The sequence below is a fragment of the Bison bison genome, unplaced genomic scaffold (assembly GCF_000754665.1).
Source record: "Bison bison bison isolate TAMUID 2011002044 unplaced genomic scaffold, Bison_UMD1.0 scf7180017862275, whole genome shotgun sequence".
Lineage (NCBI taxonomy): Eukaryota > Metazoa > Chordata > Mammalia > Artiodactyla > Bovidae > Bison > Bison bison.
In genome coordinates, this window is record NW_011492847.1 from 720,452 (window position 1) to 732,781 (window position 12,330).

Genomic DNA, 12,330 nt, shown 5'->3' on the forward strand with positions numbered 1-12,330 from the left:
GTCTGCTTCTGTTAGGTCCATACCATTTCTGTCCTTTATCGAGCCTATCTTTGCATGAAATGTTCCCTTGGTATCTCTAATTTTTGTGAAGAGATCTCTAGTCTTTCCCATTCTGTTGTTTTCCTCTGTTTCTTTGCATTGATCACTGAGGAAGGCTTTCTTATCTTTCTTTGCTATTCTTTGGAACTCTGCATTCAGATGCTTATATCTTTCCTTTTCTCCTTTGCTTTTCACTTCTCTTCTTTTCACAGCTATTTGTAAGGCCTCCCCAGACAGCCATTTTGCTTTTTTGCATTTCTTTTCCATGGGGATGGTCTTGATCCCTGTCTGCTGTACAATGTCAGGAACCTCAGTCCATAGTTCATCAGGCACTCTGTCTATCAGATCTAGTCCCTTAAATCTATTTCTCACTTCTACTGTATAATGAGAAGGGGTTTGATTTAGGTCATAGCTGAATGGTCTAATGGTTTTCCCTACTTTCTTCAATTTAAGTCTGAATTTGGCAATAAGGAGTTCATGATCTGAGCCACAATCAGCTCCTGGTCTTGTTTTTGCTGACTGTATAGAGCTTCTCTCCATCTTTGGCTGCAAAGAGTATAATCAGTCTGATTTTAGTGTTGACCATCTGGTGATGTCCATGTGTAGAGTCTTCTCTTGTGTTGTTGGAAGAGGATGTTTGCTATGACCAGTGAGTTCTCTTGGCAAAACTCTATTAGCCTTTGCCCTGCTTCATTCTGTACTCCAAGGCCAAATTTACCTGTCACTCCAGGTGTTTCTTGACTTCCTACTTTTGCATTCCAGTCCCCTATAATGAAAAGGACGTCTTTTTTGGATGTTAGTTCTAAAAGGTCTTGTAGGTCTTCATAGAACCGTTCAACTTCAGCTTCTTCAGGGTTACTGGTTGGGGTATAGGCTTGGATTACCGTGATATTGAATGGTTTGCCTTGGAAATGAACAGAGATCATTATGTCATTTTTGAGGTTGCATCCAAGTATTGCATTTCAGACTCTTTTGTTGACCATAATGGCTACTCCATTTCTTCTAAGGGATTCCTGCCCACAGTAGTAGATATAATGGTCATCTGAGTTAAATTCACCCATTCCAGTCCATTTTAGTTCGCTGATTCCCAGAATGTCCATGTTCACTCTTGCTATCTCCTGTTTGACCACTTCCAATTTGCCTTGATTCATGGACCTGACATTCCAGGTTCCTATGCAATATTGCTCTTTACAGCATTGGACCTTGCTTCTATCACCAGTCACATCCACAACTAGGTATTGTTTTTACTTTGGCTCCATCCTTTCATTCTTTCTGGAGTTATTTCTCCACTGATCTCCAGTAGCATATTGGGCACCTACCGATCTGGGGAGTTCCTCTTTCAGTATCCTATCATTTTGCCTTTTCATACTGTTCATGGGGTTCTCAAGGCAAGAATACTGAAGTATTAGGCTTAATAATAGAGTTATACCTTATTTAGTAAGTACCATATAATAAGAACTAATCAGAGCTGATTTGATTATGATAAACATAGATTAATTCTGGAATTAGAGCTTTGCTTTATGGCGTAAACTGGTTCATATCTTCAGATTATATGTATTTTTCCACTTTATTTCCAACAGCACTGCAAGCTATTGGACCAGGCAGGGAAAATTATATTGTCCTCATCATGTTTAGAGCAGTTTGAAGAGCTGAAAAGAATGTGAAGGGTACCTTGGGGAAAGGCTGGAAAAGTGGTTAATCCTACTGCCTCTGTTTTGGTGCTTTAAAGGGTAGCATATAGGAGGGGTTCTTTTTATAAGTATAGGGGCTGCTTTTTGTTTTTAACACTAGTTTTAGAGTTCTTTTCTGTGGACTATGCAGATGACTTAAACATATTTTATTATAAACTTAGAATATGCCTTGTCTTCATTTAAACCTCAGTGTAGCTTAGTTTAGATTATCATAAAATCAATGGGTTTGCCTAAAAGAGGGAAGAGATGGGACAAAGTGGAGAGATGCTTCTCTGCTCACTTTAGTGTATCTGCCAGTGAGTGATTCTGTCAAGAAATACAACAGTGGAGGCTAGAAATCTGGGAGTTATCTACCCTAAATATTTCATCCTTTTCCTACCATCTAGTCAATCACAATTTCTGCCAGTTTTTTGCTTCCAAAATTTTCTGAAGCTGCTCCTTTTCTCTTCATGCAGTAATTGCTCTGTTTCATGAGCTATATCTCATTGGGCTTCCATATCAACTTCCTAACTCAGATCCATTTTCCACATAGCACCAGTGACTGTGTAAAATGGGGACTTACACTTTTCTGGCTGTGACCCTTAGTAAGGAATCCACATTGTATTGCAACCCAGAATACGTGTGAATAATTAAAACAAAATTTTCATGAAAATTCTTGGCATTTACTATGTGCCATGCAATCTGATATTTTGTTCTTTTCTATTTTGTTTTAAAAAGATGCTTGTTGACGCTCACTAAATTGATTCCAGAATTGGAAAAAGACTGATCTGAACACTAATGTAACCATATTGTTTAAAACTCTTTCGATGGCTTCTCTCTGCCTTCATGATGATACTGAAGCTCGCTAATATCACATGCCAGAACCTTTATGACTCAACCCTTAGCTAGCTCTCCTGACCCGCTACTTGCCTGATCTACTCATTGGGCTCACATTGCACTTCAGTAAATTAGTATAACTTTCCGTGGTTCCTTGTGGTGTGCCTTTGTTTATGTTGTCCATCCTGTGAAAACTACTACCATCTGCTTCTGCAGAGCTTTACTGATTATTCCAACTCATTCCTAAGACTCGACCAAGAAGCCTTTCTTCTCATTCCTTCCCCAGTTGGGTTAGGTAGTTCTCCTAACAGAATAAGATGGACTGTCTCTCTCGTTTCACTTGTTTATTGTTATATTTGTAGCTTACCATCACACAAGACAGTGAATATTAGAAAGGGCAAGGGTTACCTCCTATTAAACTTATCCCGAATGTTTGGCATTTAACATGTTGTCATTGTTTGGATGGAGGAAAAAATGTAAATAAGATTCTTTTATTTAGAAGGAAGATTCAACTGGTGTCCCTTAAGGCCTTTAACTTAAAATTTTGTGACTGTATTTCCAGGTGCTTATTTTTCAGCTTTTAATACACTCATATCTTGATAACCTACAGGCTAAGTGTAGATCTCATGATTTAAGGACAGCTTCTCTGCTTGAGATATTTTCTCAAGATTTCAGTAATTAACAACTCACTATGGTAATAGCCTGTGATTTCATTATCGCCAGTACTCCACCTGTGTTGGCAGACTGGCAGAAGAAAAATGACATAAATACAGGATCTGCCTTTTGTCAGTGGCAGCAGCGGTGAGAGTGTGGGGCTTTGGCTCTCACTCGGCAGCCAAGGTGCAGCCTCAGTAGGAGTGTGTGCTCATGGGGTCTGAATAGTAACCGTCTTCCCCACTTTTGCTCCTGTAGCTGGGCCAACGGAGTGGTAACCATTGCCCTATGTTAAAATCCTCCTCCTTGTTAGAAACATCCTGAGTGATTTCTCTTTTTCTGATTGAAATAACCTCTAAAGAAATTGAGGCTCTGATAGGTTATGTGACTTGCCCATAGGTCATAGCAACACCCTTGAGTGGCTAGCACATTTGCTTTTCACTATTGGTAAATGAATCTAAACACTCCTGAACGTTGGTGTGGCAACAGTGCAACTTTTAAAGGCCCTTTTTTTAAAAAAGGGATTATTTTAAGAGGTGTTGTCTAAGATGCCATGCAAATAATATGTGGATTATGGTACCAGTTTTCAGATTTGGATTGGTTGTTTTCTTTTGCCTGATGTAGAAGCGAAATGATAATCTTGTGATCTCATGATCATTTATCACCTGTACACTAGCTGTGGAATGTACAGAATATTGACTTTTGTCCTGTTATGGGTCTGGGAACTTGTCTTTGCTTAAAATTGTAATCATCTGGGTTCTAGATGATGGGGTGGGGGTGGAGGTTACTCTGGAAGGCTGAGATTTTAATAGCAGGGGCCTTGAATAGAGTGCCATGGCAGACTTGACAGTGTGGCCTTTCTAGGTATTGGGATTGTTTAGATCAATAAAGAATGCAATACTGTTTGACCTAATTAAAACTGTTAGTATGTAACAGGTTTAGTTTAGTATCTTAGTTTAACTAAAACTGTTAGTATGTAAAGTCCCATAAAGTCAATAGCTGTGAATAATCCATATATGGAAATGAATGAATGATTTAAACTTTTTGAGTGGCCAGGAATAGATCAGATACTTGAGTTCTGATCTGTGGGCCATGTTACTAAATTCTCATTTTATCTTATAGTTCTTTATAACATAGATGAGTCTTATTTCAGTTTTCTTTACCTCTAGTAATCATACTTTAAATCTAAAGATACCTAGTTTTGAATAACTTGTAAGTCTTTCTAAAAGATAACTTTAAGTAATAGTGGAGTCAATAACTTTGGTCATACTATCATTGCTACCTCCACATATTAAAATTGACTGTCCTAAGAATATACTAAATTTAGAAATTAATATCAATGTTGATTTCTCAAGTTTGAACTTGACAGTCTACAACCTATAATCTAAAACAATGTTTTGTTTTGCTTTTTCTATTTTTCTTTCTAAAGTTCTTTCACCATGCCTGGGTCGCTTCCTTTGAATGCAGAAGCCTGCTGGCCCAAAGATGTGGGAATTGTTGCCCTTGAGATCTATTTTCCTTCTCAATATGTTGATCAAGCAGAGTTGGAAAAATATGATGGTGTAGATGCTGGAAAGTATACTATTGGCTTGGGCCAAGCCAAGATGGGCTTCTGCACAGATAGAGAAGATATCAACTCTCTGTGCATGACTGTGGTCCAGAATCTTATGGAGAGAAATAGCCTTTCTTATGACTGCATTGGGCGGCTAGAAGTTGGAACGGAGACAATCATCGACAAATCAAAGTCAGTGAAGACGAATTTGATGCAGCTCTTTGAGGAGTCTGGGAATACGGATATAGAAGGAATAGATACAACTAATGCATGCTATGGAGGCACGGCCGCTGTCTTTAATGCTGTTAATTGGATTGAGTCCAGCTCTTGGGATGGTATGTTGCATATTTTCCCAAAGAAACTATCCTTGAGGAGGAATAGGCCTAAATACCATTTGCAGACTTTTACCAGTTATGCTTGTTTGAATGTGTTCAGAAAGATAGCTATGACTTTCAACATATTTGCTTTAGAAATTAGTTCTGTTTATCATGTAGGATAAAATTATCTATCAAAATTTAGTCAGAATTTTTTTTTTTCTTTACCAAAGATGGGAAAATATGATACATTCTGGGAAAATACAATACTTTCAGTTTGTATGTATGATAGTTAGGGTGTCAATCACCTTCTTGTATACTAACAAATAATATTTTTCAGGACGGTATGCCCTGGTAGTTGCAGGGGATATTGCTGTATATGCCACAGGAAATGCCAGACCTACGGGTGGGGTTGGAGCCGTTGCTATGCTAATTGGGCCTAATGCACCTTTAATTTTTGAACGAGGTGAGTGTTTGGGAAGTACTTTTTTTTAATTTGCACAATATGCTGAGAAATTTAAAAATTAGAAGCTTGTACTTGGTGTTCATTAAATGCAGGCACTACCTGCTAAGAGCTTTATGTGTATTATCATATTTAGTCTTCACAGCAATCCTATGACATAAGTGATGTCATCCCCATTTTACAGAGGAGTAAAATGGGTTTAAGTAGGGTTGCTAACAACTGGGAGAAGTAACTTGCCCATAGTCATGTAGTAATTTGTTTTCAGTTCAGAGCAATTGTGATCTCCCAGTTAGGTGTATGAAACTTGCATAAAATGTTGCATATCAAGAGGCTTAGGCCTGTCCATGGCTATTGTTATGTTTCACTTCAATCACATACTCGTTTCACCTTGTGATTTCTATTCTGCAAGTGATGAGTTGACTAGATTTAAGAAAAGTTCCCAGATAATGCAATTTGCTTACTGACATACATCAGGAAGCAGAGTTACATGGACCTCTTCCTTTTTTGTTCTAATAGGACTTCGTGGGACACATATGCAACATGCCTATGACTTTTACAAGCCTGATATGCTTTCTGAATATCCTATAGTAGATGGAAAACTGTCCATACAGTGCTACCTCAGTGCATTAGACCGCTGCTATTCTGTCTACCGCAAGAAGATCCGTGCCCGGTGGCAGAAAGGTGGGTTTTATCAGTTTTCCTTGGTTTTGCTATCTGTCGAGGGCAGTGTAATGTACTCACTGTCTTTAGTGAGAAACTACTTCGTGGGCATCCTTCATTAGTATTTTCCTTTAACCATTGCTTCCTCACCCACCAAATAGCATAGTTTTCCCAGTTTCTGGTAATGTATAATTTAAGAGAACAGGTAAACTTTGTAAATGAAGTTTATTTCTGTAAAAATACTTAGGATGACTTAACCCAGTAAGTGGAGAAGGCAATGGCACCCCACTCCAGTACTCTTGCCTGGGAAATCCCATAGACGGAGGAGCCTGGTAGGCTGCAGTCCATGGGGTCGCTAAGAGTCGGATACGACTGAGCGACTTCACTTTCACTTTTCACTTTCATGCATTGGAGAAGGAAATGGCAACCCACTCCAGTGTTCTTGCCTGGAGAATCCCAGGGACGGGGGAGTCTGGTGGGTTGCCATCTATGGGGTCGCACGGAGTCAGACACGACTGAAGCGACTTAGCAGCAGCAGCAGCAACCCAGTAAGAATATCAAAAGTAAGGTAAAAAAAGAAAGTAACTTGAATTTGGTACATATTCTGAAAGAGGTAGACAGTTGCAAACAAATTTCAGTTTGCAACTGTGATCTGGAGAAAACTAATGAAAATAAATTACCAAAGTGACCCCCACCTCCCCACATAGTCTTTTTGTACTTGACCTGTGAATTCATGGGCTTCCCTTGTGGCTCAGCTTATAAAGAATCCACCTGCAATGCAGGAGACCTGGGTTTGATCCCTGGGTTGGGAAGATCCCTTGGAGAAGGGAAAGGCTACCTACTCCAGTATTCTGGCCTGGAGAATTCTATGGACTGTATGTATAGTCCATGGGGTCGCAAAGAGTTGGACACAACTGGGCAACTTTCACTTCACTTCTGTGAATTCATATTTGCTCTTTTAGCGTCATCATCAATCTCTATCTTTAACCCTGAGAAAGTGCTTGAGATACTGAGAAGGACAGTATTTGAATTAAAACCATGAAAGCACACAGTATTATATAAAGTATGCTTTTTCCATAGTCCAACTTCGCTTTATAGGGTTTGTGAGACTGGGTTAAAAATAAGATTCAATAACGGATATTAGGAAACATAGTGGCTTTAGATAAGAAGCATTCTTGAAGTATGTAATATATACTGTTTACCAGTATTTAACAGTACAGTGATTTTCTAACATTTATTAGAATCTGCAGTAAGAAATAGACTTTACATTGTTATGTGCAGTTAAATGGAAACTAATGTCATCAAATTTTTTTGCCCATGCTGCAAGTTATACAGTTTACTCTTTTCTACTCTTTTTCATTCAGATAAAAAAACAACCTCTTAATTTATTAAGATTAAAAAAAAAAAAAAAACAAAAACAAAAAACTGGCCTTGATCCATTAAATTGATTACACAGCCCTCTAATGGATTGTGATAGTTTAGTTTGAAAACCAATAATAGTGTATATTGTTCGATTTCTGGGTGTCTTTTTGACACAAATTTTAAACCATAGAGATATTTCATTATATAGTATATTTTTTTATTGCTACTTAAAGATATAAAGACATCCCAACCATGTTCTAAAATCAGACTTCAAAAGTTAGTGGCTTAAATGGATTTCATAATTTCTTTGGATTTCTCTTTCAGAGGGAAATGATAGAGATTTCACCTTGAATGATTTTGGTTTCATGATATTCCACTCACCCTATTGTAAACTGGTTCAGAAATCTCTAGCTCGGATGTTGCTGAATGACTTCCTTAATGACCAGAACAGAGATAAGAATAGTATCTACAGTGGCCTAGAAGCCTTTGGGTAAGAGGAATTATGATTTTTCTCCCTTCTATGTGAGAGTATTTTTTTTATATTGGTTAAACCGCTATTTATACAGACATGAAAATTTTAGAGTCAAAAGAAGTCATCTTGTCTAACCTATTTAATCAGTGAAGAAACTGAGTCCCAGAGAGGTGGTCGTTCACCTATATGAATTCTTTAGTCTTTTCTATTCAGGTTTTCTTATTTCCTCCTTTTAGATCTGTTCCTGTTGTCACCTTGGTAATATTGCCCCTCAAGTGCCTGTATTTATACAGCAGCGTCTTCACTCTCCCCCCTGCCTCTCCTCTGCCTACATCCATTCTGCCCTTGGCCACTCCTGATATCTGCTCTCATACTCCTTCTGTTTTCCCCACTTTTGGGGCCTCCTGGCATGCTATGCCTGTTAAACTCTTGCTGTTTCTCCTGTGTCCCTTCTCCATCTGATAAAATATTTTTTAACACTTGGCTCCTATAAACGTGACTCTTCTAACTAAATAGACAATATTATGGACTTGAAATAGTAGTATATTCTGTTTGGTGATGACAGAGCTGTAGGAGGTTATTAACCCATTAGAATTATGTTGTCTTGATTATTAAAGAAAAAAAAAACTTTTCAGAAAAAGGACCACATTTGTACAACTGTTATATCTTATCTAGCAATTAGCATACTGCTACTTGGTTTTTAATAAACAGAAATCAGCATCATATACTTCTATTAGAATAGTAGTTAGGTCTAGTAAGTAATATAATAAAAATATAGTCTTTGGACACTATAAGATTATCTTTTTTCTAAACTTTTCAGGGATGTTAAATTAGAAGATACCTACTTTGACAGAGATGTGGAAAAGGCATTTATGAAAGCTAGTTCAGAACTCTTCAATCAGAAAACAAAGGCATCTTTGCTTGTGTCAAATCAAAATGGAAATATGTACACATCTTCAGTGTACGGCTCCCTGGCTTCTGTTCTCGCACAGTAAGTATGGATTTCCATTGCTTCAGTCCGCTTGTTTGGGGATGTTACATTTCTAAGACCAGATCTGGTATCAGGCACGTTGGTGGCAGGTCACAGAATGGTCTTTTCCTTTCAGGGTCTCTAGCCTCTTTGTTGACTTGAGGGAGATATGGAATGAGGCTATAGTTATTTATCCCAGAGTACTAAATTTCACGCTATCTTTCCCTGCTGTTGTTCTCATGGTCTTTTTATTCTTGACCTACAGTTGAACCATAAATCCCCAGTTGACAAAGTAGTTTATTTTAGGGCATAACTTTTCTCAACTCCATCATTCCTAAAGAGATGAGAACTCTTGTTTTCAATCTGCTTACTGTAAACAGTAAAACTTTAGGTCAGATCCCTAGGCTTAGGATGAAGTTTATTCCAGCTGTGGTTCTCTACCCACTGTAGTAGGATGAGTTAAACTTTAATTTAAGACTTTTTTTCCCTCCTACATAGGTACTCACCTCAGCAGCTGGCAGGAAAGAGGATCGGCGTGTTTTCTTACGGTTCTGGTTTGGCTGCCACTCTGTACTCCCTCAAAGTTACACAAGATGCCACACCAGGTAAACGCTGAGTCTTTTAACAACAATGTACTGAGAACCTACTGTGGTAAGGCTGACTTAGGCTTCTCAAGAAACATTTAACTCTTCCATAGATCTTTATGACATTTTAATCTTTATTACTTCTGTCAACACTCTGCCCAAAAATTCTGCTTTAACTGGGTAAATGGCAGGATTATGTCTGAGTCAGAATATCTTTCCAAGTCAGGAAAAAAACTGTATAATGAGCTTAAACATTTTTTTTTTAATGATAAAGTGTTCAACTTTTCCTTCTTTGGCAAGTAATTTTATTTTAATCTGTTATCTCATTTTTAAAAACCTTTATTTCTGGGCCGCGTGGGGTCTTAGTTGCAGTGCTTAGACGCTCTGGTTGCAGTGCGCAGGCTCAGTAGTTGTGCACGGGCTCTCTCGTGCCTGGGCTTTGCAGTTGCAGCATGCCCGCCTAGTTGCTCTGAGTCATGTGGCATCTTAGTTCTCCAGCTAGTGATCAGACACTTCCTCTGCATCGCAAGGCAGTTTCTTAACCAGTGGACCACCCAGGAAGTCCCTTTTATGGCATTTTTAAAGCATAGGTAGAGAAAAGGAAGTGTCTTTATTTAAGGCGGGCAGCTTTTGAGTCTTCACACTGATGATTGAGACTGATCATGCTGCTGCTGCCAAGTCGCTTCAGTCGTGTCCGACTCTGTGTGACCCCATAGATGGCAGCCCACCAGGCTCTCCGTCCCTGAGATTCTCCAGGCAAGAACACTGGAGTGGGCTGCCATTTCCTTCTCCAGTGCATGAAAGTGAAAAGCGAAAGTGAAGTCGCTCAGTTATGTCAGACTCTTATCGACCCCATGGACTGAGGTCCACCAGGCTCCTCCATCCATGGGATTTTCCAGGCAAGAGTACTGGAGTGGGTGCCACTGCCTTCTCCAGAGACTGATCATAGGAGTGAATAATACCAGGCCATTTCTTGCAGGCTTGGTGGTTTATTAAACATTTATAAACATTAGGGATGTGGTCTTTAAGGATACTTTTGTGCCCTCCCTGAGCAGGAAGGAGCAAAAATACAGAGAAAAACGGTTGAAAGACTTGGCATTATTCTGAAACTGTTCGTTGACTCTAGACAAGTTATTTATAGTTTCACATCCCACCTATTTCCTCAGTTGTCTGCTGGCCAAGGCTGAACAAATGTCTAGTCAAGGTTCATAGGAAGCTACATCAAATAAATAACATCTTATCTTTTAACTAAACAATAGCCTGTAGTTCTGAAAGAAATGAAAAGTTGTTTTTTCCTTTTGGCAGCATTTTGTTCAGGCTTTGGGATATGTATACTATTTTTACTGTATTAATGTTGCAATTATTTGCTATTTTAGGGTCTGCTCTTGATAAAATAGTAGCAAGCATATGTGATCTTAAGTCAAGGCTTGACTCAAGAACTTGTGTGGCACCAGATATTTTTGCTGAAAACATGAAGCTCCGAGAGGATACTCATCACTTGGGTAAAAACATTAAATTGTTAATATACACCCAGAAGCCTACTGGAGAGCTGTTTTATTACCAGATGAGTTATATGTTATAACTCATTTTTCATATGCTCTGCCTTTCCTTTAGCCAACTACATTCCCCAGAGTTCCATAGATTCCCTCTTCGAAGGAACATGGTACCTGGTTCGAGTAGACGAAAAACACAGAAGAACTTACGCTCGGCGCCCGTCTCTAAACGACGACACTTTGAATGAGGGAGTAGGCCTTGTGCACCCGAGCACTACAGCCGAGGTAAGTAAAGCTTATTGTGTTGGTCTTGGGCTTTGATGGGATAAGAAAATCTCCATCCCCAGATCTCCTGACTGAGGTGACCTCACTGAAATCTGTCCACGTAAAGGAATGTCAATAAAGCAGGGTGATTGAGAACCAGGGCTCTGGGAGTGGGTTCCAGCTGTGCATTTTCCAGTTGTATGCAGCCCTTGGCAGTTAGTGTTTTTCAGTGCACAGTAAATGCTAGGTTGTTTTTTTTTTTTAGCAATACCAAGGTTTAAAGCAAAACTGAGAAGGCTCACTTGTGGTTTGTATCTTGGTGAGAGATGAAGCAGGGGCTGGGTGTTGAGCCCCTCACATCCCTTCTCTCAGGCCATTGTCTACTCTATCTCCAGGTGTCAAGAAGGAGTAGTAATTGTTATGACTGGAATTCATATTACATGCTAATCACTTTTTAGGTTTTCTACATAAACCCTTATAAAAACCCCCTTGAGGTAAATGCTACTGTGCCCATTTTAGAGATGAAGCTGAAAGAAGTTAAATGAGACTTGACCAAGATCAGAGCCAGGCTTCAAACTGAGGACTTTAAAAACTTCGAAGTTATTTATTTTATCCATTCAGCACAAATGTGCTGAATGCGTAGTCTTGCTCTTTGAGGTAGCAAATCAAGCCCCAAGTGTTTGAAATCAAAGGCAAGCTATAACAAGGGAAATACTGGGTATGGTAGATAGATCTCCGTAGCCCTCCTCTCCCTTGCTACAGGGTAATCATATGATACGTTCACCATAAGGTAAAGAATGGACATTTTTGCTCCCTCCATGAAAAGTTCTACAGAATATATAGTTGTATATGTATAAATATACATATATATTTATATATAATATATATATATATATTTCTCTCCAGAGCTGCCCTTTTCCTATTAGAACTTTGGTTAGCAACATGATTTTTCCTGGGGAAAAAAACTCTTAAGAGGTGACCATATATATATATATA

The 12,330-nt window shown here is 38.8% G+C and overlaps 1 protein-coding gene across 2 annotated transcripts in view; it reads left to right on the top strand.

Annotated features, from left to right (window-relative positions):
• HMGCS1 (3-hydroxy-3-methylglutaryl-CoA synthase 1 (soluble)) overlaps positions 1 to 12,330 on the top strand; it is a 24,222-nt gene that overhangs the window by 9,942 nt on the left and 1,950 nt on the right. For both annotated transcript variants that reach the window (XM_010832800.1, XM_010832801.1), the window contains 8 exons: positions 4,630 to 5,087; positions 5,407 to 5,532; positions 6,046 to 6,210; positions 7,876 to 8,041; positions 8,844 to 9,014; positions 9,492 to 9,598; positions 10,954 to 11,079; positions 11,192 to 11,355. In XM_010832800.1, the coding sequence (XP_010831102.1) occupies positions 4,640 to 5,087; positions 5,407 to 5,532; positions 6,046 to 6,210; positions 7,876 to 8,041; positions 8,844 to 9,014; positions 9,492 to 9,598; positions 10,954 to 11,079; positions 11,192 to 11,355 (1,473 nt within the window). In that variant the 5' untranslated portion in view covers positions 4,630 to 4,639. The remainder of the gene's footprint in view (positions 1 to 4,629; positions 5,088 to 5,406; positions 5,533 to 6,045; positions 6,211 to 7,875; positions 8,042 to 8,843; positions 9,015 to 9,491; positions 9,599 to 10,953; positions 11,080 to 11,191; positions 11,356 to 12,330) is intronic.